The 26,687-nt window shown below is 40.6% G+C and overlaps 1 protein-coding gene across 3 annotated transcripts in view; it reads right to left on the bottom strand.

Annotated features, from left to right (window-relative positions):
- Positions 1 to 306: 306 nt before the first annotated feature.
- The window catches only part of LONRF3 (LON peptidase N-terminal domain and ring finger 3), an 85,689-nt gene continuing 59,308 nt past the window's right edge, over positions 307 to 26,687 (bottom strand). For all 3 annotated transcript variants that reach the window (XM_077484701.1, XM_077484693.1, XM_077484685.1), the window contains 11 exons: positions 23,356 to 23,474; positions 22,964 to 23,086; positions 21,052 to 21,186; positions 19,449 to 19,686; positions 17,693 to 17,780; positions 15,590 to 15,704; positions 10,400 to 10,521; positions 7,238 to 7,396; positions 6,029 to 6,191; positions 2,454 to 2,603; positions 307 to 747 (listed from right to left, as the gene is read on the bottom strand). In XM_077484701.1, coding sequence (XP_077340827.1) covers positions 589 to 747; positions 2,454 to 2,603; positions 6,029 to 6,191; positions 7,238 to 7,396; positions 10,400 to 10,521; positions 15,590 to 15,704; positions 17,693 to 17,780; positions 19,449 to 19,686; positions 21,052 to 21,186; positions 22,964 to 23,086; positions 23,356 to 23,439 — 1,536 coding nt within the window. In that variant the 5' untranslated portion in view covers positions 23,440 to 23,474 and the 3' untranslated portion in view covers positions 307 to 588. The remainder of the gene's footprint in view (positions 748 to 2,453; positions 2,604 to 6,028; positions 6,192 to 7,237; positions 7,397 to 10,399; positions 10,522 to 15,589; positions 15,705 to 17,692; positions 17,781 to 19,448; positions 19,687 to 21,051; positions 21,187 to 22,963; positions 23,087 to 23,355; positions 23,475 to 26,687) is intronic.

Raw genomic sequence — 26,687 nt, forward strand, 5'->3', positions numbered from 1 at the left:
GCTGGGGTGTTTTCTCTGTGAACATTTTTGAGGCGGTTCTAATCTTTCCCTACTCTATCCAAAACATTAAAATGTATATTTTGGCTATACATTTGCTTTATGCAATCATATGTATGTGAGCACATCTAAATAGATAATCTCTCCACTTTTTTCCATCTTATTCCATTTTTCTTATACGTTTATAAAACAATAAAAGGCGCCAACACCATTTTTTTCTTTGTTTTCTCTTTTTTTAAAAACAATGAATCAAGCACAAAAAAGCAGAGGAAATGGTCATGAAAAATAAATTATGCATTACGGATGATCACAAATCTGTACAGCTCTGTAAAAACTCAGATCTTTTTATATAACAAAAATTTATCAAAATGGAAAGCTCCAACAAAAATATGTGTATACTGCATTTCATATAAAAGGCATTCAGGATTTGTTTTCATTCAGTAGTTGAAAAACAAAAAAGAAAAATATTGAAAGAAAAATAAACCTTTAACAATAAATTAATTTGCAGGGCTGAAAACCTTGCGGTATGACATACATTTCTGGCATGTATACTATGTATTTTTCAGATGGAATGCAATGCGTACTATGTCATTATCGTGTACGTGTACGACACATAAACAGAAGGACACGCCGAATGCTAGTTAAGCGATCTTTCAGTGATGTCATTGCGAGAAAAGGGAGCTGGGCCCTGCTCTCAAGAGGAAGAACAGCGAGAATCCACCAACACCATGCAGGGCCATTGGGGTTTACCTAGAAAAAAATTAGAGGAATTCATAAAAATCTGCATAAAAATCTATTATGCAACATTAACAATTTAGGCTTTACACTGGACTTTTGTCAATATAGTCACATTTCCCTAGTTCAATAAAAATGTTTTTCAGCTCCTAGCCTAGACTGTCTGGCTCATGAACTTTGTATTAGTTTGTCCACCTGTGGTCCAAGTAATAGAGGCTTTTTTTTAACCACTTCAGCCTCAGTGACAAACCCGTACATAGTCAGGTTGAAAAGGTTATACAGGCTACTGTCATCATACCAGTATCGTTTATTTTTCAGCTGGCGATGGGTTTTAAAGTAAATGTGATCCTAGTGGATTGCTTTTACAGGTGGCAGAAGGGATGTTGTTCACCCCTTGTGATAGCAATAAAGCTTATAAAAAAAGAAAATTAAAGAGACAGTGTAAAAAAAAAAAAAAAAAATGTTTAAATAAAAAAAATATAATAAAAAAAAAAAAAATGTAAAGCGCCTCTGTCCCCCTGTGCTCAGGCGAATGCATACGTAGGTCACACATGCAAAGGTAAATGGTGCTCATACCACACGTGAGGCATCATCGCTAACGGTATAATGAGAACAATAATTCTCAATTATAAAGCATCGCCTATGCAGATTTTTTAGTACTGTCGCTTGGCGCCATTCCATGAGCGCATGCAATTTTAAAGCGTGATATTGTATCTATTTACTCGGCGTAACAACATATTTTATATTTTACCAAACAATTGGGTATTATATTGTGTTTTTGTGCATAACAATTCACAAAAGGCAATTTTTTTTTTTTTTTGCAAACAAAATGCGCTTGAAAAAGCGCTGCAAAAATATTGTGTGACATAAAAAATTGTAACACCCACCATTTTATTCTCTAGGGCAGTGATGGCGAAACCTTGGAACCCCAGATGTTTTGGAACTACATTTCTCATGATGCTCAACTACACTGCAGAGTCCATGAGCATCATGGGAAATATAGTTCGAAAAAATCTGGCGTGCCAAGATTCACCATCACTGCTCTAGGGCATCTACTGTTTTACAATGTTGGTGATGAAATAACCCTGGCCCTGGGCCAACATATGCACAAAACTTTCCAGTAGGTATAGGACCAACACCTGTTTTGCCACAGTGTGAATGTTATGTTTTTAAACATGTCTTTTGTATTGATGGCAGGTTTTTTCTGCTTTTCTATTTACAGGTCTGTGAGGGAAGATCACCTCAGGCAGTCTGTATTGCTTTATGGCAACCAATTGGATTCAAACCATTACTGAAAAATGACAGTTGGAGAATGCAGGAAGGAGAATTTTTGGCTGTGAAAGGTAAAACAGCAATAACATGCACTTTGGAAGAGTAATATTGCAATGCTTGGAGGATTTTACTTAGCTGCTTTTAATGGCAAAATGCAGGTCAACGTATCACAAATGCAGTATGCAGGACCCTTTCCCACCACACTGCAAACCATTCGTGACTATGCAATATAAGGCCTAGGTTATTTCTCAAACAAAATACTGTACTAATGTTTGTATAGAGCCAGCTGAGCATGATGCCTTTCAAACTAACAGTTAAAATATGAAAAATCTTTATCTTTAATTTTCAACATGTACCTTTATCAATGAGCTACTGCACTGTACCCAAATAAAGCCTATTCTAGGACCATGCAGTACAACTGTTATCTGAAACATTATCTGAAAACGTACCTGTAAATCAGAATCCTTGGCTGGCATAGGACCAAAATGACTCAAGATTCGAGTTTTCAATGCTAGTTTCAGGGTACTGAACCAGTTGTATGCCTGATCATACACAGTATTGTGCAATGCACGGAGTTCCTCATAATCTTCTTCTGTAACCTAGAAAGCAAAATAAAAAACGACTTTATTGCTCACATTCTGAATACTCTATTCTAAAATAGAGCTTATTCACAAACTTCTACCCATACAAAATATCTTTTCATTGGTTATTGGCAATCAGACTCTCATGAAAGTATACACATAGATTATTTTGGGTACAATGTTGTAGCATCTCACAGAACAGTGCGATTCCATTGTGGTGTAAAGAATAGAGTCCATAGCATCCCTGGAGGCATGCTTTCTCCTTGCTTATTCATGCAAATGACTGATGGATGAGGGTATGTACATTTTGGGGGATGCAGAGAAGCTTTCCTTGGTGTAACTCTGTTAGAAAAGCCCTGGTGCCCAACATGTGGCCTGCTGATGCTCTGTGTACAGCTCTTCATTTGTTGGTCACCAGGGAGCAAAGCTCCTAATCTGTCAGCCATGTTTTAGTGCCAGCCACACAGAAGCATGGAACAGTGATACCCAATGTCCCTCTGACAGCGGGGCTTTAGCCAATCTGGTCTTTAGCCAATCTGGTCTTTAGCACTGTAGCTGACTCCATCTGCTTTGTTATCTTCAGTCAAGTAAGCTACCGGGTGTAGAGGTGTATACCTTAGGTGGACTGAAGAAGTGAGTACAGTGGTATTTGTAACTCATGGGAGGGGGCATAGGAGGGATCTCTGACTAATGGGGGATCATTGTGACTCAGAACAGGGGCAGATGTAACTGACTGGCAGAGCAGGCTGCCGTGAGTGATGGTGGAAGGGACTACAGCTACAGTAGGGGATAGTGACACAGGGTGACTGATGGCTAGATGGGGATCACTGTGATAAATGGGGGAGCACTTTAAATAGAGAGAGGCACTATGATTGACTTAGGGTGATGCTGTGATTGATGGGGGGTGCATGGCAATAGGGAGTCATGCTATGGCTGATCCTAAATTTATTTAAATCATTAAAGGAATTGTAAAGACAGAAGGTTTTTTTTTTTTTATCCTAATGCATTCTATGCATTAAGATAAAAAGGCTTCTGTGTGTAGCAGCCCCCTAACACATACCCGAGCCCCATCTCTGTCCAGCAATGTCCACGATTCCCTCGGCCAAACGGGACTCTCCCTCCTGATTGGTTGAGATACAGCAGCGGCACCATTGGCTCCCACGGCTGTCAAAGTCGGTTAGTCAATCAGGAGAGAGAGGGGGCTCCATGTCTAAATGGACACACAGAGCTGCAGCTTGGCTCGGGTTCCCCCATAGCAAGCTGCTTGCTGTGGGGGCACTAGACAGGAGAGAGGGGCTAGGAGCAGCGAAGAGGGACCCGAGAAGAGGAGGATCCAGGCTGCCCTGTGAAAATCCACTGCACAGAGCATTTAAGTATAACATGTTTTTTATCTTTTTATTTTATTTTTTTAAATGAGACTTTACAATCACTTTATCCCCAGTTTCCAACAATTTACCAGAGGGGGCAGCAAAGAGCCCAATGTCAGCTCAGTAAAAACTCGCACACATTCCAAAGGCCAGCACTGCCATGGAGCTCTCCTGCACCCGCCCCTGCCTTCTGCCATCCCCGCCAGACAGCCGGGCCCTTCTGCCTAACTCGAGTAAAAGCCGAGGGGGGCTTTTTCAGCATAAAAAATGTGCTGAAAGACTCGGCTTATACATGAGTATATACGGTAGATACTGAATATTCAGATTCCAGCATAAGCCCAATCGTAAATGTTTTTGTACATCCATTGTGGGCAGGTAAATGTTGCTACCAAAGCCCTTTTCGCTTATAAAGATATGCGTGTAGGCATCTATAACATTTCCATGTAGTAAACTATCAGAAAGCCTGCTCTGTGGAATGCCATCATTTTACAATCAACTCTATGATCCAGAACCTGTGATTGAATATCCAAAAATGTTTACAATTAAACCTAGGAAACTCTGAGGAAATATGGTTTTAATGCTAAACTGGTTGGGCTGGCTTCTTTTAGCCGTTATCTTTATTTAGAAATGTCTAATTTGAACTTCTGGCAGATATAAAAGAGTAACAAAACAGATATAAACCTATTAACATAAATAAATAATTCCATGTATTTCCCAAGTACTGCAGTTGTAAGTACCTGAATTTTAGGTTACAAGCCTCTTGCAATCTGTAGTAGAGCAGCACTCAAAGGGGAAGCAAAATACTAGGGGCTAATCAAATGTGCAAAGACAAGCTACTAGGACCAGAGAACAGAGGAATGAACTCATCAGTAAGCTGCTACCCCTGAGGTTGGAGTGATTATTCTTCTGTAAACCTTAATTGTAACAATGACAGTGGTGTAAATGTTCTGTCTGTTCTGTGTGCCTGAGCTGTGAAAATCTTAGAAATGTAAATCTTTTGGCAGAAAAAAAAACAAAAACAAAAAACAGCTACAGTACATTAAGGAATTTCATCTGTGTATTAGGATTGCGCATATGAATGCAGACTTTCAAACAATGGCTTCTCTATACCACATTTTCTGTTAAACATCCTCAAAGTAATTTGGTGTTTATATATTCTATGATATCTATTTCTAAAGGACTATAAAGGCCTTCTGTGACCATAGGACTTCTTTAAAAAAGGGCTCATTTATACAACAGTCACATGCCTGACAAAAGGGGTCCTATGCAGCCTTGAATGGCTGCACTATATGCACTTGGGGGGTCATCTATTGAAAATTTAGACGTTATAATAAAGATTCATGGTATGCTGGCAATATATATCCTCCGTGATACAAAAGTTAAGTATTTCCACACCCCCATCCTTTCAAATCAATGTATAAAGTAAAAATATATGTGGATTGGGATTTTACAGGCATCCAGACTATTAACTGGACCCTAGTGCGATGTGTTTTTATCATCAATGTTCAGTGATCTGTTGGGTTCTGCTTTGTTCTCTTGAAAAAGAGAGTGTGTCTCGAAATGTGTTGGAATATTAGAATACTATATCCAAGCTGTCAGTTATATGTGATAATAATCTTCTTCTTTATACATATCCTCTGATTTTTATCGGTTAAGCAGTCAGAATTTGCTACAGTACCCTTTAACTTCAGCCCTTTTTCGGTATGAATTGCAATGGGAGTGTAAAAAGTATTGCAAATGTGTTAAGCATATTGAAAATTAGGTGCTGAGGGGAGATAAGCCAGGTTAAACGACCTGTCAGATTTTAGCCTCGCTTCTTGTCCTCAAGTTATACCCCTAGCTCAATGAAATTATTTTTAGTGTAACTCTGGGACATTCTTGCCATGTGTATAAATTTAAAAACTGTATAAGTGTAACATAGGAAACCTGTGTCGCTGTGACAAGGAAGCCAGGGGACTGGAAAGTCACACAAGATATTTTAGGTATAGCAGCTGATGAATTAGGGATAAAGAGATATAACCCAGTTTCTCTTTTTTCATGTGCAACCAGCGTAACTGCTTTTTCCTAAATACTAACCTTTTCATCCTCTATGTACTGAATATCAGCTGTGTTATAACCATCTCTTTGACTGTGCTGAATAACTTTAAACCTTCTTTTTCCAATACTGTCCACAACTGAACGACCATCTGAAAAGATCTCAACATTACGGATCTCCAACATGCACCCATAATCAGCAAATCTAGAAAGAAAACATCAAATAGTTTAAGTGCTTCTGCAGACTCTAGACAAATAGTCTGTTGGACAATGCTCAAGATGCATTTCTTGTAATTTAGAAAGGAGGTATCACCACTTTTGATTGGAAATGTATTGATGCTACCAATGTTTAATTTTGAAAATATCCTGATTGTATTATAATTAAAATAATGTAACAAACAGAACAAATATAACACAATGACAAATGGCCTTTAGTAACAACCCCCCCCCCCCCCCCAATAAGATAGAAATCTGATTTTATAAGTAGAGAACTTTGGGGTAAATAAACTGACAATATGATTTCTGGTTTGCTGTGACTTGCTGTTTACTACTGTGATCTGCAATAAATGACATTGCATAACTACTGGTAAATGTATTACCTGGCCCTGGCCAGTTAAGACCTAAGCAATGCACATCCTGTGGGGCCTATACTAATTAGAAGTGCCCATGTGAACTCGGGCGACATTACCACAAACAAACCTTAGATTCCTTTAAAGAAAATCTAAAGGGACATCAATTTTCCTGATCCATGGTAAGCACAGTACAGCTGGCCCCTTTAGCTGCCTCCCCATCATCAATTTACCATTACATTTGCCTGCACATCATGCATCCTGGGATGCTCTGGTACACAAAAATTGACCCAGGATCCTGAATCCACCCTTTCTGCTTTCCAAAGCTCACTATTGATGTATTACTGTGATGAGGCCTTTTTGACCAAAAGTGTCAATTGAGTTCATCTTTACCATTTTCTGCACGTTCTCACATTATTTCCACATATTAGAACAGAATGGCCTCCCTGCCAAAGGGCTCTTTTTAATCTCCATACATTGCACCTGACTGCCCCTCCAGATAAATATTCATAGTCATGGATATCACCTTCTTCTCAATGTCCCTGAATCTAAGCCAGGAAATATATATAGTGCAGGGTACTGTGTTCAGTGGCTCCAGGAAATGTATTTTTCTATACCCATGGCAGCCTCACCCAATTATGGAAGAGACAGACAGATGATAGATAGAGCTAAGTTTGCTCACCCTTTCACAGAGTCACCAATGCACATGCCAAATTGCTTTGTTCCAGTTTCCATACATCTCCGAATCATCAACCGATAACAAGGTTCGAATATGTGCAGAGGACATGGGACTGTGGGGTAAGCCATGGTACACACAAATATAGGGACATTTTTGTTCAAGCTTGTAAAAAGAAAATAAAAACATTAATGTTAATCTTGAAGTTAAGACTTGGTGTGTAAGCATTTTTAAGATTGGTTCTCTAACAAAATAACCATTGAAAATGCTAAAGGCCACAAATGGTATATTAAATTCAGTGTAAGAAATTTTATATGTACAGAGGAAAGCTTAGATTTATAGTCAGCCTTTCAAAAGTAAGTTCTGTAAAAATTGCTTTCAGTATCAACTGTATTAGCCAAAAAAAAAAAAAATCTGACTAGTAAGGTTATATTGTTCACAAATCCCTCTTTGGTTTGGTCTGTTCTGGCATGTCCAGATCACTCCACTTTGGGCAGCACACAAGCTAGGAGGGTCAAAGCTGCAATCCTCTCGCCCCAAGGCTTACACCAAAACATGCAACGTTATTTAAAATGGGTTCAAGCACTGAATTCTGTATCCACAAATTATATCTGCACTATCTTACAATCAAACCATTTTGTATTTTTTTTATTTATTGATTCTTGCAGTTTGTAAAGTTCTACAATGGTTGGACTGTGTATGAAATTAAAATTATTTCAATAGACATCTTAATGTTCTGTTCAATATGAATGTTGGCTAATTGCGCAACAGATAAACCTATTCTACTGTATGTCTTATGGTCTCTGGGGGGGGGGGGGGGGGGGGGGTAATTTCTGAAAAACTAGAGCAAACGCATTATATTCTACAAAAAAACACCTCTGTGGTTTTTATTTTTTGTTAAGAAAATTGAAAAAGACACAATTTAAAAAAAAATTGTCATAAAATTTAGCAAACAGGTAATTTTTCTCCTTCATTGATGTACGCTGATGAGGCGGCAGTGATGGGCACCGATATTTGGCAGTGATGGGCACTGATGGGTGGCAGCGATGGGCACTGATGGGTGGCAATAATTGCCAAAAACTCGAGCTTGAAAAAGTAAAGAAAATGTGGAGCTGAATAATCAGATTTCTTGTTATCTTCATAGATTAAAGCTGAACTCCAGGCAGATATTTTAAAAAAAAAAATACAATTTAGGTCAGCCAATTTTCCTTTAAAAGAAAATGTAATGTATTTTTATATACAGCAATCATAAGCACCTGAATCTCTCTTGGTATCAGCCCCCTCCATCCCCAGTTTAGCATAACTCAAACAGAGAATCAGCAGTGGAAGCCAATCAGGTCCTGCTGCATGCATAAGTGTTTTGCTGTTCCTTCAGTGTCCAATCAACAGGCTGGGGGCAGAGAAGTACTGTATGCACTGGTTAGGTGGTAGATAGCCCAGTTCATACATGTGTTTTGACATTGTTTTAACTGTGTATTTATTATCCATTTGTCAAGAATTCAGCTTCAACTCTTCTGCTGCCAGATCAAATTTCTAATTTTGCACACAAACACAATACAAGTGCCACGTTTTTGTTGAATATAAAAAAAATTATACGGAAAAGTAAAATATTTGGTAAATATGTGAATTCCCAAAATGATGTGCACTCCTAAAACAGTAAAAACGACAAACTATACATAGGCGACCCTTGAAAGGATCTACAGCACAGCAATTTACAGTTAAAGCATTTGTTACCCCCCCCCCCCCCCCCAAAAAAAAAAAAAAAACTGATATTGTTCCTTTAAAGCATGTTATACAGCACAGTGCTTGTGTTGTGTCATTTGGCCCCCTGTATACCCTAAAAAACGTGGCTGATCCTGCCTGGCTATACCTTCCCCCTGCAAACAGACCGCGATCATCATGGCCGCTAAGCCCCTTATACCGTGGTCTGTTTGCGTGATTCCATCAGCCACAGCTCTCTCTGGGTCTGTGTGCTCCTCCCCCTCCCCTCCCTGCTCCCCCCTCTATCTGCTATAAAATAACCTCATCTCCTCTGTACCTTAATAATATGTGTCCCTGTGCATGTTTAATCCACCGATCTGTACACGGTATGAGAGTGGCTCCAGGCGCTCAGCTGATTGTCAGCTCTCTGTCTCTTCTCTCCCCCGCTGGCCCACCCACTGCAGTTGTGAGCCGGAGAGAGACGGAGGAGAAGAATCAGCTGTGTGCCCGGAGCACAACTTATATCAGTACAGATCGGTGGATTTTTTACAGAACAAAGGCACAGGGACACATCTTATTAAGATACAGAGGGGATAAGATGATTTTATAGAAGTGAGTTAACAACCACTTTAACCATAAATGATGGCCCTAGCATTATTTCTCTCACTCCAGCGTGCACAGATATAACTGGTATAAAGGGCTGTGCACATGCATCAAAGATGTGCGTATTTGCGCATATGATGACTCATGGGGGAGTGGGCTCACATTTAATGTTTTCTTATATTTTAAAACATTTAACTATGTTGCTATCACATGGGCTCTGAGGATTGTGCAGTAACAGGTTCTTTATATATAGACATCAGGGGTCTATGGGACCCTGATGCCTCCCCTGCACTGTGCCTGAGCAGCTCCTCTTTCATCCATTTACAGCCGGGATCTGATAAGTGATAAGAGATTGGAGAACAGATGTTCCTCAATTAATCCCCACTTGCCATCCTGAACCAGTTTTTGGGGTCCTTCCACTTCATGGTTAGGCAACTGTTTGGTCATCATCATCATTGTGCAGTCTCCTGGAGTCTGAGGGGACCCCACTGCTGTATAGTCAATAGAAGTATCCACGAAAGGTAGTCTTGACCCAGACACCTGAAGAATGACCATGGATTTAAATAAGTAAAAGGGGTTTTAATCTTAGGATTAAATAAAAGTAACCTAGCAAATGGGGGGGGGGGGGGGACATTTTCAAAGATCCAAAAAATTGGACCTTACTGGTTTCTACGGGAGCAGCTCCATAATCCTTTATTTGTTTCTCATAAATCAGGCCCTTACTAAACAGTGGAACTAGTTTGAACACCCCATCTGAGACTTCAACTGTAACAGTGACAATTATGTGCTCTTTGTAAACATTACATTTTGTTAACATCAAAAATTTTATTAAAATGACATGTCTGTGTTCCTTGTATGACTTACTTGGAAAGCTCTGCTATCTCCTCCTCATAGATTGCTTTCCTTTCTTTAAGTTCCTCTGGCAAATGCTTAGCTATTAGATCTTCTATCAGCTCTGTTTTACAGAACTTTCTCACCGCCAGATACTGAAAGAAACATAGAACAGAATGTAAACCACTTTGGACCTTGTCAATCAGAAGACCGTGTGCGGTTCCAGCTTTTCACCCCACAAAGTATAAACAGATATATTACAAGTGCTCTTTTACAGTCGCTTGACATATACACTTTATTTAACAGATATGTAGTATCTTCATTATTCTTATGGCTCGGTAAATAAAATTTTCTCCGGTTTTAGCTTTATAAAGTAGGACATAAAATAAGAAGAGCCTTCCGACTTCCCAGCAAACAGTACATCTCTTCTAAGGTTGCTCTGGGGTGCACTGTGCACGACTGTTACAATCAGGTTTCATCACTTATGTTCTATGCACTTAGGGGACCCTGTGTATGTAGTAAATCATTGTGACAACCAGTGGAAGTGAAAACACGTGAGCGCGCAGATCGGTCGGGCACCAAGCGAGGACACACACCTTACTGCTCCTATTCTATCTGAACATGTTCAGAAGAATATCATTAAAATGATATTAAACCCTAATTTTTAAGCACTTTCAGCAGCGGATTTAAAGCAGAACGTTATCAATAACAGTTTGATAACAATGTTCTTTAACAAAAGAACATACATTCCACATTAATAAATGATGCTACCAAAAGGAGTGTATGCCTCCTGCATTGCTCCTGCTCCTTGCTTGAAGCAGCCATTTTGTTGAAGCCCAGAGCAGTCACGTGCTTTTTGGAAACTTTTCTCCATTTCTTAGTTTCAAAAACTATGTCAGTTTCTTCAATTAAAATATGTGCATTTCTTGCTTTGATTACATGTCTTGGCTCAGTTACAGAAGAAGGCTGACAGAAGCTGTATAGTGCTAAATTACACCAATCTGCCTATGAGGGGAGAAAGGAGATAACAGGGGGATAAGAAACTATCCTTAGAAATTTAACTATTTTTGTCTTCCTGTCACCACTCCTGCTTTTCTTTTCTCCCTCACTAATCTGTGCTCTCTCTGCACATTCTGTCATTCCTGTTGCTTTCTTCCCCCTTCAGCAACAATAAATCTTAAAGCTGTCAGTTGATCAGCCTCTAGTGCAGGGATATGCAATTAGTGGACCTCCAGCTGTTGCAAAACTACAATTCCCATCATGCCTCTGCCTCTGGGTGTCATGCTTGTGGCTGTCAGAGTCTTGCTAAGCCTTATGGGACTTGTAGTTCTGCAACAGCTGGAGGTCCGCTAATTGCATATTCCTGCTCTAGTGGCTCTAATTTTAGGCAGAAAATGAGCAACTGACTATGTGCAGAGCAGATAGTGCATTACCAACTTTTAAGTAGTATCAGTGGCGGTGCATCCATAAGGGCGCACGGGCACCGCCCCCTCTCTCCAGCCACCCCCCTCTGTGTACTATAGATAGATTCATTCTATCCATGGCTGCCACTGCCACCCCCTATTCAGGGGCCCGGCCCCTTTTCGGGCGTCAGGCGCCTGAATTACAGAGGCGGGTATTTTTTTTTAAGCACCTGTTTAGAGCCATGGGCTCTAATAGGCATCAAAAAAGGTAAACAGTTCACCCAGCTGTGTTAGAAAAGCGAATTAATATTAGCTTTCCTAACAATGAACTGCCTCTCCACCAATCGGGTGCTTGGGTCTGTTACCTGTCACCTGATTGGCTGAAACAACAGGCAACGCTATTGGACGCCTATCAGGAGGAGAGGACAGGAGATGAGGACGGCAGGAGATGCATGAAGGACCCTGCTCATCGCTATCACCCGTTGCCCCACCAAGACAGGTTAAGTGCCGGGCAGACGGCGAGCGGGCGGGAGTCACACTGGAGGCATTCAAGGATACAATGGCAGCATATGATGGGCACACTGACAGTCATTGATGGGCACACTGGCAGCATTTAACGGGAACACTGGCAGCATATGATGGGCACACTGGCTGCAATTGATGTTTTTTTTTTTTTTAAATGTGCGCCCCCGCAAAAATTTTGAGTGCCATCGGCCACTGAGTAGTATAGGTACTTATTTTTAATGGTTTACATAGCTATACCTGTAAAAGGGGACAGCATGAAGTGATCCATCAGGACTTATACTGTATTTCTAACTAAAGTTCCACTTTAAACACTTATGAAATTTGCAGCTTCTTTATAGCTTAATCCTTGCCTATGTTCCTGTTTAGGCTGGTGCCACGACCAATGGTTTCCCCCAGGTCTACAGCTTCAAGGTGGTTCCTATCTCTTGCAGCATCCTATGGAGTCACCCTTGCATACAAGGACTCATTTTATGTCTTCCCACACTGTGTGCATCAAAAGAAACAGACAGCCCTGTAGCCTATGATGGCAAGGCACTCCCCTTGTCTGAACCTGCAAACTCTGCTGTGTCTGGCAGTATCTGTTCCTGCTTAGCCAGCTGAGATGTTGGACAGCTCCCTGCCTGATGTCTTACCTTGTGTCTTTCTCTTGAACCCTTTGCTTATCCCATGAACTTCCTATTTAAGCCACTCCTCTGCACTTCCTGTTTGTCAGATTATCATGCTCTTCAGCCAATAACTTGCTCTTGTGCCCCCTGCTGCTGTCTGTATCTTTAATACTGCTTGTTACCGATCTTTGGCTTGTTCCTTGACTACACTTCAACTTAATCTCAACCTGCAAACACTTGTTACCGACCTTTGGCTTGTTTATTTACTATACTTCTGCTTGATCTCTACCTGCTATGTCTTTTACTGGACCCTGGCTTGCTCACCTCCTGGTGGGGTGATTCTGGAGGACCACAATCTGGTACTAACACGCATCAAAACCCATTTCCACAATTAGGAGCTCTGGTGAATAAATGTTTAGTGCTTAGACCCTGTGCCTCGGATGAGCCCATGTGATTTTCCAGGGTAACCTGCTTGTGTACCTGTCTTGCTGGTTGTTGGGAACCTCTCTACTGTTATAGCTACTGGTCTCCAAGCCTGACCATGACACCCCTGCTCCCCCATCCTCCCCTGTTCTCCAAGTTAACAGACTGCCTTGAGACTGCACTGACAACTGTAAGCTCTTTTCTGTGAAGACCAAAAGGGAAGGGAAGCAGCACTAAGACAGCAGGAGCCAGCACTGAAAGTTGTTAACTGCAAATGTTGGGGTAAGGATTTTGACAAAAAGTTTATTGGGGGATGTTTATTTTATTGTGATTAGTGTGTTAAGTCAACGTCAGGGGTTTAATACTACTTAAAGTATTACAGGGTAAAGTGTAGTATCTACTAAAGATGTCCGCGACCAGCTGGAGGGAGTGAATTACATGTTACTTGGCTCCTTGGGCTAAAAATTAACCATACACACATAGGAAGTGTCTACTATTCAACTTTTTTAAATGAAACAGGAGTATAATATTGATAGTACAATATACACTACAGCCAAGTGCAAGCATGGCTTTTACCACATTCTTGCTGCATTCTGTGTTTTTTTTTTTTTTTTTTTTTTTAATACACCTCGTCTCAAAATTTTTAAAACGAGCTATCTACAAACTATAGATAGAACTGAACTATAATCCTAAATTGACCAGAGCCATAAGATATCTGGAAAACTGGAAAACCATTTCACTTACCAATGACCAAGGGCATTTTTTTTATTCCCTTTGTGCATACTTAACAAACAATCAATTTTTTTTTTTTAACAGAACAAATATTTTTTAACAAAAAAGAGCTCTACCAAATGGTTGAGAGGGCACTTTGTGATAAAAGTAGAACGTTAAAAGGTTAACAGTAGAGATTATATAAGCAAAGTAAAAAATGTTTCATTAAATGTTTTTGCATTTCTGTCACTTTCTTCCAATCTTCTTGTTGCCTTCTGTAGTTCAGTTTTTTGTTTTATATGCCTATGTCAGTCACACAAAGCACGTTCTATGACAACATGGTGCAGGCCAGCAAACAAAGTATTCCTCTCTCCTTGTTAACTCTAAAGTTCCCGTGCACACCAGCAGCTGGTTTTGTTAAAAGAAAAATTGAATAGGGGATGGAACCCCCTTATAATGCCCACTGCAGGTAAAGCAGAACTAAACACTCCTATCTTTCATAGCCAACTAAGCTGTCATCTTAGCCTCTGTGTGTGATCTGCAGCTGCCATAGTGCTGCACATGTGATTAGTCATGACTAGGGTTGCACTGATACCGATACTGGTATCAGTGTCGATACCAGGCATTTCTGCGAGTATCGGTACTCACGAAAATGCTACGATGCCCGAAGCCGATACTGGAAGTGAAACACCTCACCCTCTGGCCGACTGTCTCCTCTGGTGGGTGCCATCCCCGCTTCCTTCCTCTAGTGGCATTGCTAGGAGGCTGCATACTGCACACGTGTGACACACTGCACTGTCTTTATCTTAAAGGTAAAAGCCTGCTCTAGTGGCAGAAATCTCAGCTCGTCAAAGCCCAGCCTGTCAAAATGATTGGGCCTGCCTAGCAACCAATCAAGTGCATGGAGGCCCCAGCATTCAGAAGAGAAAGATGTAACTTCCTCCTCCTGAGCTGCTACGCCTCCACCTACTTCCCACTGACAAAAGAAAGGCCTGGAGTCCAAGGAGACTTTGTATCCATCTCGGGACACTGCTGCTGAGCTGGATGGCCAGGAGTCTGAGGGGAGCTGAGTGCAATCATGTCTCCCAATGACCCTCCCATCCTCTTCTCCCCAGTGATCACAGCCTTTACATCCCAATTCTCCTACCCCACAATCCCTATTTCATCCCACCCTCAACTATCCTGCCCTCACTTAACCCAGATATTTGATGGTTTGACAGTTCAGTTGAGAGCACAAGCAGATCTTATTTACAGCATAGCTTGAATATAACTAATTGGGAAAACAGGTAATTGATGAGTGTAGTTCCGTTTTAAAATCTGAGAAACTGACAGTTTTAACTGTTTTTAATGGACAGGGCCTCTGCTAAATGAATGTTTGTGAAGATGAACAAAGAATTATTTTGGGTTGTGATCATATATTCCCAAAAATAGATCCCCCACGCCGCGCCCCCCCCATGTAGGAGGCCATCTTTAGTCCTCAGTAGCTCATTTTTATGGTGTTTAAAGCTTGAAATTCAACTACATACATTCATAGAAATCTAAAAGTTTAAACCAACCTCACACAAGTCTTCTTTGCACAATGGACACTTCGGGTTGTGGTCAAGGCATCGTTCAAGACACTTTAGGCAATATGTGTGCCCACAGGGAGTAGTCACGGGTTCATACAGCAACCTGAAGCCAAAAGAGAAAAAGAGGAAAAAACAATACCTTGCACCAAGTAAATGGAAATAGTGGATTAGCTCTAAATTTACAACAGAATACACCATACTGGCCTAGTACAGAGTGTTGCTAAATTGTGTCAGAAGGTGCAATAACATACTAAAGAGTCAAAGCCGAATAAGGGATTCTCTGTATTTTCAAGTGGGTAAGAGCCACTACTACGGCACAGACAGCATCAGTCACTATATTACCTTACAGTTCTTTTCTTGATCTGAATGTGGCATTTGTGCTGCCTGGAAAGTAGAACTGGGTTAATTCCAGTTTGGATTGTGACTGGAGACTGGATAATTGGGTTATTAATTAGTCTGCAGAAAGGAACACAGTCTACTGATCCTAAATGAGGAAATGACCAGGGATATAGTATTATATAATCTGTCTGCCAGTGACACAGACATGCAGCTGATCCTTAAACTGCTACCATTGAGGTTCTGGTAGTGCCCTTAATGATGCAATGCAAAGGCAAAGTGCATATTTCTGTAACAACCAATCAAAAGCTGGCCATTAGTTTGATTATACTGTACTTATCTGTCCAAAACTAGTATCCGACTGTCTTCTACGAAATACTGAACAGTCATGAACCTGGCACTAATTTATTATATAAATGTTAGGCTACTTTCACACTGAGGCTCTTTGCAGGCGCTATAGTGCTAAAAATAGAGCTCCCTGAAAGAGCCGCTCAATTCACTGCAATGTGAAAGCCTGAGGGCGGTGCGCTTGCAGGACGGTCAAAAAAGTCCTGCAAGCCGCATCTTTGCAGCACTATAGGAGTGGTGTATTCGCCACTCCCAAAGCGCCCCTTCCCATTGAAAACAATGGGGCAGCGCTACAGTGCTGCATTGGCGCTTTGTGGGTGGTTGTAACCCTTTTTTGGCCGCTAGCGGGGGTTAAAACCGCTCTGCTAGCAGCCGAATAGTGCTGCTAAAACAAAGGTAAAGTGGCGCTAAATATAGCATCGCTTTACCGCTGGGGCCTGCCCCAGTGTGAAAGTAGCTTTAGGCTTGGCATCATAATCAGTAAAGCAGAGAACTATAAAGCACTGAATCAGGAATTCATCAGCGTAACTCCAGCCAATTTTTTTTATTCCGTTTTGGATAAGTGGGAAGAGCTAACATTTCTGTCAGTTTTTTTCTGCCTGTGATCACATTGGAGAGATTTTACCTTACTTCCTCGCCCCCCTTAGACCCACACTAGAATTAGGAGTGTTGGCAATACTGGAACAAGTGGCACATACAGCAATAAAAACATTGTCACAAGTTCTAGCCCTTTCTCACACTATTACAACTGTTTCATCATTTCATCAGAATTCTCTTCACTTTTTTTGAACAGGAAGTGAAGATACATTTTCTCAATACAGAAGACATAAATAAAAATGTAAAAGAGCTTCTAATGTTTTGCTCTATGCAAAAAGAAATACAAAAGGATTGAGCTGGAGTTTCACTTTCAGTCATCTGATGATTTTAAAGGGAACCTGTCAGAAATCAAAGTTCTGTGTACGAAGGCTCAGATGGAAGTTGCCATTTCCTAACTCATGTGCTACACACTAGTCCTGGGGTAGTGTAGCTGAAACACTTAGTAACTGCCACAGAACTAAAATAAGATCTGTGGTTTGAGGAAAGGCTACTCCCATCAGAATCCTCAAGCTAAACTCCAACTGGACTGGAAAAAAAATCCATGATGGTCTTTTCTGTTACACAAATGTTTTGCTTTGTGACAGAGCCTCTTTAAATTTGAAATCTGGTGGCTACAGATTAATGCACTAAGTACATTATAGCCTTGAGCATTTATTACTGAATAAAAACAATTTCCTGAACATTTTAGCTATAAAGGATCTTATTATTAAATAATATAGAAAACAATTTAGAATTGCAAACTTTGCAGTTACATACTATCACAGGATTGGTTGATTTGCCAGCAAGTTACCAAGAGGAATAAAGTAATACCTCATGCAGAGTGAACACTCCAAGTCTGATGAGTCCACAGGTGAGGAGACAGGCAAGCCCATGTCTGCACACTCATTCATTGACACATCTATAAGATAGTTAACAAGTACAACATAAATATATTCCATTAGAAGAGATCCTTTACTGAGCAACATATTTAGAAACAATTAGCTGGGTGGTATCAGAATCCAAATTCTGAGGCCCATTTGCAGAACAATCTGTAGTGAATCTGTACCCATGTATTCAATGAAAAAAATACTTGGAAATGTGAATTGGAAGACCCGAGTTTACTAAGAACGGTATTCATTTAGAAACCTATGAACGATAATTAAATAAGGACGTGTATGTCAATTTTTATGCCAAAAAGAAGCTGGAATATTTGTAGTTTGCTATAAATCAACTGCTTAAAAAAAAAAAAAATGAACATAATCTTCCCCTATCTACATTCAAACTCTACAACGCGTCCACAAGACCTGTGTGTTGGTGTCCTTTGATGTCATTTGCATGATCAACAAACAGAATTTGGATTTCTATCGATATCTTCTTCTATACATTCAAACTCTCTTTACTTTTCCTTTAATGTGATGCTTAGCCTTCATGACCAATTGATTGGCAAGGGCCAAGCTCAACTTCTCAGGAGAAGTTGAAATTTTTATTAAAATGTTAATTGCCTACACTAAAACTACTTTAACATGTTGTACCTCTATTGTTCCCCATGGCCCTACATAGATTTTACCATAAATTACAATGTAAATATCTTTTCTTCAAGTTTACCGTTGCTGTCATGTGGCCACAAAGCTCTGGCACCTCTGTCTAAATTTGTGGTTAGCGATAGGGAACTCTCTCCCCTCCCAACAACGCGCATACACACATATACACATATATATATATATATATACATATATATATATATATATATATATACATATATATATATATACATATATATATATATATATATATATATATATATATATATATATATATATATATATATATATATATATATATATATATATATATATATATATATATATATATAATAGAAGGCTAAACAATGCTCCCATATGACCCACATACAATTTTGCATAAATTGAGATATATATATATATATATATATATATATATCTCAATTTATGCAAAATTGTATGTGGGTGATATGGGAGCATTGTTTAGCCTTTTATTTTAAGATAATGCATTCATTTTATCATATGGTCAGTGTGCATTGTCAATAGGTATTCCTTAGTGAGGAACTAAAGTTCCGATGCTACATACTGTGAGGCTGGGTTCACTTATATGCTGCGGCCACGGTTCGGAGCCTGGGGTCCAATGATTCAGGTGTGAGTCGGGACCGAATTTTTGCCTGAATTCACACCTGAATCGGAACCAAAGACGCACAGGACCATTTTTAAATGTGGTCCGTGGCCTCCCCGGAGCTGTGTGAACCGGCTCAATTGAGAAATGGTCAGTCTCCTGTTATGCGAATTGCATGCAGGGTAAACCCACATCAAAATGTGCACTGTGTGAACACAGCCTGAGACAGTAGGCTTTTTATTGTAGAAGAGACATGCAATGGGGTGGATTTACCAAAACTGGAGTGCAAAATCTGGTGCAGCTGTGTATGGTAGCCAATCAGCTTCCAACTTCAGCTTGTTCAATTATTTATTAATTCAAATGAATATTCCCTGTTTGTATTGTTCCCCTTGACAGCATATAATTAAATCTAGTAAACTAAAGCAGTTATAAAAATTCATACCTGTTTTTGGTAATTTGCTGGGCAATTCTGTAACCTCGCTTGTATCATTTTTGTACAACTTCCTTTTTAATGTGTTACATGTTGGTGAAGTTTTCAGGCATTTCTCTGAGGACAAAGTGTCTCTGCTGTGGCCTTCCTTCATATTTTCTAAGGACTGCAGTAATTTCCGCACACTGTTGCATCCAGTGGAGATAGTTTGTTCAGGAAGAATTACTTTTTTCTTATATTCTAGGTTAGACTGATCAGGAAGAGAACACATTTTTTAATTATATAATGTAATAGATTGTATGCAATTGCAGTAGCTTTTAAATGTAATATGTTATTTCTGGAACTGTGCTTTAGGGGCACCTATTTTTCATACCTGTATTATTCTGCCCTTGTCTTAAAATTGAAACCTTGGTGTTTTTCACCTTCATGCATTCTATGCATGAAGGTGAAAAAACTTTTTTAGTCTAGTTGCCCCCCAGAGCCCCCGTTTTACTTATCTGAGCCCTATTGTTCCTGCGCCAGGGACAAGCACACCTGCTCCAGCCGGTGTCTCGGGTCCTGATTGGATAGATTGAAACCAGTGCAGCCATTGGCTCCCACTGCTGTCAAATCCAATAACGCGGGAGCCAGGGGGCAGCGCAGAGTCCTGCTGTCTGCGTCAATGGACGCAGCAGCACGACACGGGAGCATGCCCGCATGGATGCCCTGAGGGAGAGTGATTCTTCGATGGGGCACTCAAGAAGAGGAGGAGACAGGAGTGCCACTGAGGGACCCCTAGAATAGGAGGATCGGGGCCACTCTGTGCAAAACCAACTGCACAGAGGAGGCAAGTATAACATGTTTGTTTTTATTTAAAAAGGAAGGTTTAGATATCCTTTAAACTAGGAATACAAACAGATTTAAAATTATCTAACAAATGCCCCAATACACATCATACAGCTTAACTGGAGGCATCTCCCACTGCGGCTACTGTATTCTGACAGCTGTAGCCAGCACCTGAATTTCTGACCAACAGCCACATGCTAATTCCCATAATGGGAGTTGTTCCCCTAATTACCCCTGAAGCAATCTCATTGGAGAGGGGCATGAAAGCTTGGTGGGATGCAGCAGAGAAAGAAACAGAGATTCCATGTTTGATGCAAAATCAGTGAGTGTATGCAGATGAAACATCTGTCAGGATTTGTCCTCACAGTGGAGTGATGTCGTAGAAGAGAAGAACAGAAGAATGCTGGATATATCTTTTCTCACAGATTGTAAACTATTTGAGAAGCTAATGAGAATCTATTACTTAAAAAAAAAAAAAAAAAGAGAAGTTTTGCTATGGTCAAATGGCAGCTATTCTAAACAGTTATAGCACTTTCTTGGTGCATAATGGTGAATAGTACCTGCTCCCTCCTATCCTCTCACACATTCATATTGGACAAGGAAGAAGCCTTGCACAATGATGGGCAAATAGGAATGGAAATCCATCAATAGAAGGTGTAAATGACAGCTGTTACAGGCGTGTGCAACACCTCTACCTGCTGACAGCTTTCTTTTTTCAGTTTGTCACTTTAAGGGTAAAAGAAAAGTTCTCATATTGTTTATTCTACAAAAAGTACCCTGTTGTTCTTACCTGGTATAACCTATAATTATTACTGCTGGTGTCCGACTTAAGACTTCCTTTTAACCTTGATGGATGTGACATCATTTGAAGAACTTCTGGAAAGTCTCCTTGCCTGTGTCCAGGACTTAATATGTTAAGCAGCAACTGTGGGTATAATAAAAGTGATATTAAATGTCATGGCTTTTGGAGATACATATCTGTGTGTGTGTATACACACACACACACACACACACACACACACACACACACACACACACGCTATATATTCATTACCTATTGCTTAAAACAAGAATCTTTTGTACTTAGACACTACTGCCTGCCTTGGAAAATTCCTCATTACTTTCACATTAAATACTGGGGTTATGGCTGCAGCTAGATGCCATAACCCCAGTATCATTTTTATTCCCTCAGGCGCTGGTCTCTCTCATAAAATTAGCCCAAGCAGCGGATTCGACCTGCTGCTTTTCTGAGATTTTCGGGCTTCACTGGCGGATCAGGAAACCCAAAAACCGATCCAGCGCTGGTGGCGGCTGAGCACAGAGATGAGCTAAGGAAAGTTGGCCTCCGCTCATCTCTTTGCCCTAGGAGGACCGGAATGACGATACAACGTCACTTCCGGTCACATGTAAACAAGGTAATTTTTTTTTCTTTTAAAGCAAAAGATCAAAAAAATGTTTTTTGATCTTTTGCTTTTAGACCCCTTTCAAACCAGGGCGTTTTGCAGGCGCTATAGCGTTAGAAATAGCGCCTGCAAAACGCCCTAAAGAAGCTGCAGCATTGTGTGTAGTGTGAAAGCCTCGAGGGCTTTCACACTACAGCGGTGCGCTGACAGGACGTCAGAAAAAAGTCCTGCCAGCAGCTTCTTTGGAGCGGTGAAGGAGCGGTGTGTTTACCGCTCCTCCACCGTTGCTCCCCATTGAAATCAATGGGGCAGCGCTCTAATAGGGTTTTAACCCTTTCGCGGCCGCTAGCGGGGGTAAAAGCGCCCCGCTAGCGGCCGAAATGCGCCGCAAATCCGGCGGTAAAACGCCGCTAAAAATAGCGGCGTTTTACCGCCCACGCTATCGGCGGTGTGGTGTGAAAGGGGTCTTAAGGGTAGAGGAGAGATTTGGAGAACCTCTTTTAGAACACAGATCTCTCCATAAAGGGGACCTGTCATGCTATATTGTTATCGCAAGGGATGTTTACATTCCTTGCGATAGCAATAAAAGTCAAATTTTTTTTAAAGGGACAGTGTAAAAATAAAAAAAAATGTAATGAAATACTAATTAAAATAATTTTTTTAAAGCACACCCATCCCTGCGTACTGAACGCATACCTAGGTCACGCCCACATATGTAAACGGTGTTCGAACCACACATGTGAGGTATCGCGGCGAAGGTCTAAGCGAGAGCAATAATTCTAGCACTAGGACTTAGTGTCACCTATGGAGATTTTTAAGTGCTAAAGTTTTGCTCCATTCCATGAGCATGCGCAATTTTAAACTATGACATCATCTTTCACATTATACATGCCACCATCTATAAAAGCAAAAGATGTGCCAGGTACACCACATTACTATGCAAGAAAATCTAGTCTTCGTGGACAGTTATATACTGTAGATTAAATCTCAACTTCAGCCAGCAATTTTTTGCTTGGATAGAGTGGAGACAGGTTGAAACATTTCTTCTTGTTAAAAAGGAGAGTGATCTACGGGACCAGTATAATCATTCAGAGCTGCATATGATTGAATGTTATCGGTTCACAATGATGTTATTTCTGTCATAGTAGACTAAAAACTCCTATTACTACTTTTTCCAGTATACCTGTATAAAAATATGTTAATTGTAAGGGGAACATAAAATCCTTCAAAATGTGCTTTATCAATAGTTGCCCCAAGCTCAGGCAACACAGCAACAGAAAAAAAATAAGTTAATAATACCTTTTGGGCTTCAGATTTTGCAGTTTTATTTTCACCATCAAGTACCAGACAGAAAAGAAATTCTTTTAAAGCATCTTCTACTTTTCCCAGGTTTGTCAATGCTTGTGCTTTCCTCAGATGCCCCTACAAAGGAATACAGATCCATATGTAGGTAAGTTATCTATAACGTGGGCTTTGAGAATAAAAAAAGAGAAATGGTCATTGGCAAGCTGTGGCAACCAACCAGAAATTAACATCCACTAATCAAATCATAGAGGACTGAATTCTGATTGGTTGCTGTTACTATATAAGGCATATCACCACTTCTCTTTGCATCGCATTACAAAACCATATACTGCATGTATGTTACACACACGTTGTGGCTACCCATATAAACTAAAACACATACTTACATTTAACCAATGTGGCTGCAGTTTGCAGGCTGTTTCTGCGTCATCCAGTGCCAGTTCATAAGACTTTAGACTGAGGTAAACCATGGAGCGGTTGTTATACAGTAAATGGTCGAGTGGTACTGCGACAACGAAGGGAAAGGGGAAAACACAAAAGGTAAATTTCTTTCAGTACAAAGAATATGAACATTCTCATAATTTGTGGACATAACTTCTTGCAGGAGCTTAAAGAGGAAGTAAACCCTGATGGGTTTACTTCCTCTTTCACTCCCTGTAAAGACAAAGCATAATGGACTACTATGCATCGCATAGTAGTCCATTATGTGTCACTTACCTGACACAGGAGCCAGCGAAGTCACCGCTGTCCCCTGTAGTTCCGAGCGTCCATCTTCTTGGTGGGTCTCGCTGCTCCGGCGCTGTGATTCGCCGGAGCAGCAATGACATCACTCCCGCGCATGCGCACGGGAACCGAGACTCGCGGCATTGCCGTCATCGACGATGCCCCGCTCAGTGCGCCTGCGCGCCGCTGTCTACGGCGCATGCGCCGTAGATAGCGGTGCCTGTCTTCGGGCAAATATCTCCTAAACCGTATCGGTTTGGGAGATATTTCTTGGACCTACAGGTAAGCCTTAATCTAGGCTTACCTGTAGGTCAAAGTGGTTTGTAAGGGTTTACAACCACTTTAAAGTATATTCGTTTTATTTAGCAATTAATTTTTATTTTTTACATTTTGGATAAAGTAGGGAAAGCTAAAACCTTTATCAGTGTTTTTTCCCCCCCAATTGAGATTTTTCTTTATTTCCTGTTCATAAGATGCAACAGGAAATGAAGGGAAATACCTACAAAGTGAGAGGAATTCTCCTCTCCTCTTGTCACTGGAACTGGTGCCCCCATCAAAAGATATACCATCACATTTTGTTCATCACTTACATTTTGGATTTGCCATTACCTTTTGTTGCTGTAACAATGGTCATAGGTAAAAATAGAGAGTGAATCTACCTAGTGGGGATACAAACCACAATAAAAACTTGAATGGAGTTTTAACCCTTCCTCTATCTATGCAAAATTAAAATTTAAAAAGTTTTGTGTGTAAATACACTTAAAAGCAGTCATTTTCAACCAAGGTTCCATCAAAGGTAGAAAGGGATTTCTGGAGCTGTGGCTAGTTGACCTCCTATCTGATGGTATCTGCATATTTCCAGCATGAACACACTTGGCAGAGCCAGCGGCAGGACACCAATGATTTTTTTTTACCTGTCTTTAAGGGTGGCATTCGGACCACCATCGTAAAGGACATTTTCCCACTGATCACAAATGTAAAGGGTATTCTTCCCACTGAGCACCACTGCAAGGAATATTCTTCCTACTAACCACAAATTGGGACGGTCTTCCCACTGACCCCAAATGTAAGGGGCACCCCCCCCCCCCAATGTAAGATTTTCTTCTTACTGACCCCTGGTGAATGCATTTTATAAGGACTCCCTGAGACCTAAAAATGATTTCAAGGTTCCTCTGGGATAAAGAGAGGTGGGAAAATCGGCTTTTTTTAATGTGTGTTCGACTGAAAGTGAGGGGAAATTCTAAATTTTGAGTTGTCGTCGGAAAAAAAAATTGATGGGATTTTTTTTTCAATAAGAAGCCTGTTTCAGTGACAACAGTGGATCCCCCCCCCCCCCCCCCCCCCAATGTAGACAGTTTTTCTTTCAATTCCTGTTATGTCCAGAGGTAAGTAAATGAAGGGAAATTTCCTCAATGAAACACATAAGACAATTGAATTCTTCCCCTACTCTCTCAATATATATATATATATAATATAGTATGTACACACACACACACACACACACACACACACACACAAAAGTTATACAACCTAAGGCCACCTGTCATAATCCTATTTAGGTCTTTAAAAAGCGGAGGTCCACCCTAAAGTGGAACTTCCGCTCATTGGAACCCTCCCCCCCTCCGGCGCCACAATTGGCACCTTTCAGGGGGAGGGGGGTGCAGATACCTGTACAGTACAGGTATCTGCACCCACTTCCGGCATAGCTATCTGCGGAAAGGGGCATAGATTACGCCCCTTTTCCGAAGGTCCCCCGCTGTCTGCTGGGAAACACACAGATCCCAGAGACAGCGGGACTATCCTTATTGCAAAGCGCGACTCGCGCATGCGCAGTAGGGAACCGGGAAATGAAGCCACAAGGCTCCACTTCCTGATTCCCATACCCAAGATGGCGGCGGCAGCACCCGAGAGAGACAATCGAGAGATCGGCTTCGGGTGCCGACATCGCGGGCACGCTGGGCGGGTAAGTGTCATTATTTTAAAAGTCAGCAGCTGCAGTATTTGTAGCTGCTGGCTTTAAAAAAAAAAAAAAAAAAAAACGGCGGACTCCCGCTTTAACATGTACATAAACTCAAAAACAAAGCTGTAAAAGTTGCAGTCTACCTATCCTTAGATGTAGTGGCTGCATAAGTCATTTTTTGGGCTTTTCCTCCCCTTTATTTTCACCTGCCAATTCTGTCAATAAAATAAAATTCATGTCCCAGGGTGACAACTTTCACTGTTCTATACATATATAGAAGAACAGCATTGTCATCCTGGTCTGCTCTCCTAAATTGGAAATACAAACACTTCTTCCTTTCCCAATCCATAACAGAATAGAGTTGTTTTGTAGATCACTAAAGATAACGGAGATGACAGATGGCATTGTTTGGGGTTTCAGTTCAGTGCACAGGAAGTTACAATTTCTGAGAGGATCAACATGTTTTTTTGTACTTGCAGGGAATGTACTTAGATAAAAAGGATAGATAAAAGAAAGCTAATGCAGCCACCACATCTAAGGAATAGTATGCTGCAATATATTACATTTTTATTCTTCGGTTTATAAAAATGACTTCTAAAAAGAGCCATCATCATGTAAAATGCACATTTCATCATGTTTAAAGTAGAACTAAAGGCAAAAAACCTTTTTTTGTTTTTCATATTGGATAAAGTAAGGGAGAATTATAACCCCTGTAAGGTTTATTTTTGCCATCTTTGTCCCATTTGAAAGATTTTCCTTCACATCCTGTCCCACATAAACAGGAAGTGAGAGGACATACCTGCAAATTAAGGTAATCTCGTGCGGCCCCCCAGGGTCACTAGAACTAGTGTCCCCCATTGGAAGATTTCCCCTCTATTACTTTTCTGGGGACAACCCAAAATTTGTGATTTTCCTTTACCTTCACTTTTAATGATAATGGTAAACAGGAAAAATAGGGAGTGTGAAGGTATGGACACAGATAGCAATAAAAGCTGACAGGCATTCTAATCCATCTCTTTTATCCATATGCGTTTA

Source organism: Lithobates pipiens, unplaced genomic scaffold, assembly GCF_037356315.1.
Source record: "Lithobates pipiens isolate NorthernLeopardFrog02 unplaced genomic scaffold, aLitPip1_a1.2 Scaffold_1, whole genome shotgun sequence".
In the NCBI taxonomy this organism is placed as follows: Eukaryota; Metazoa; Chordata; class Amphibia; order Anura; family Ranidae; genus Lithobates; species Lithobates pipiens.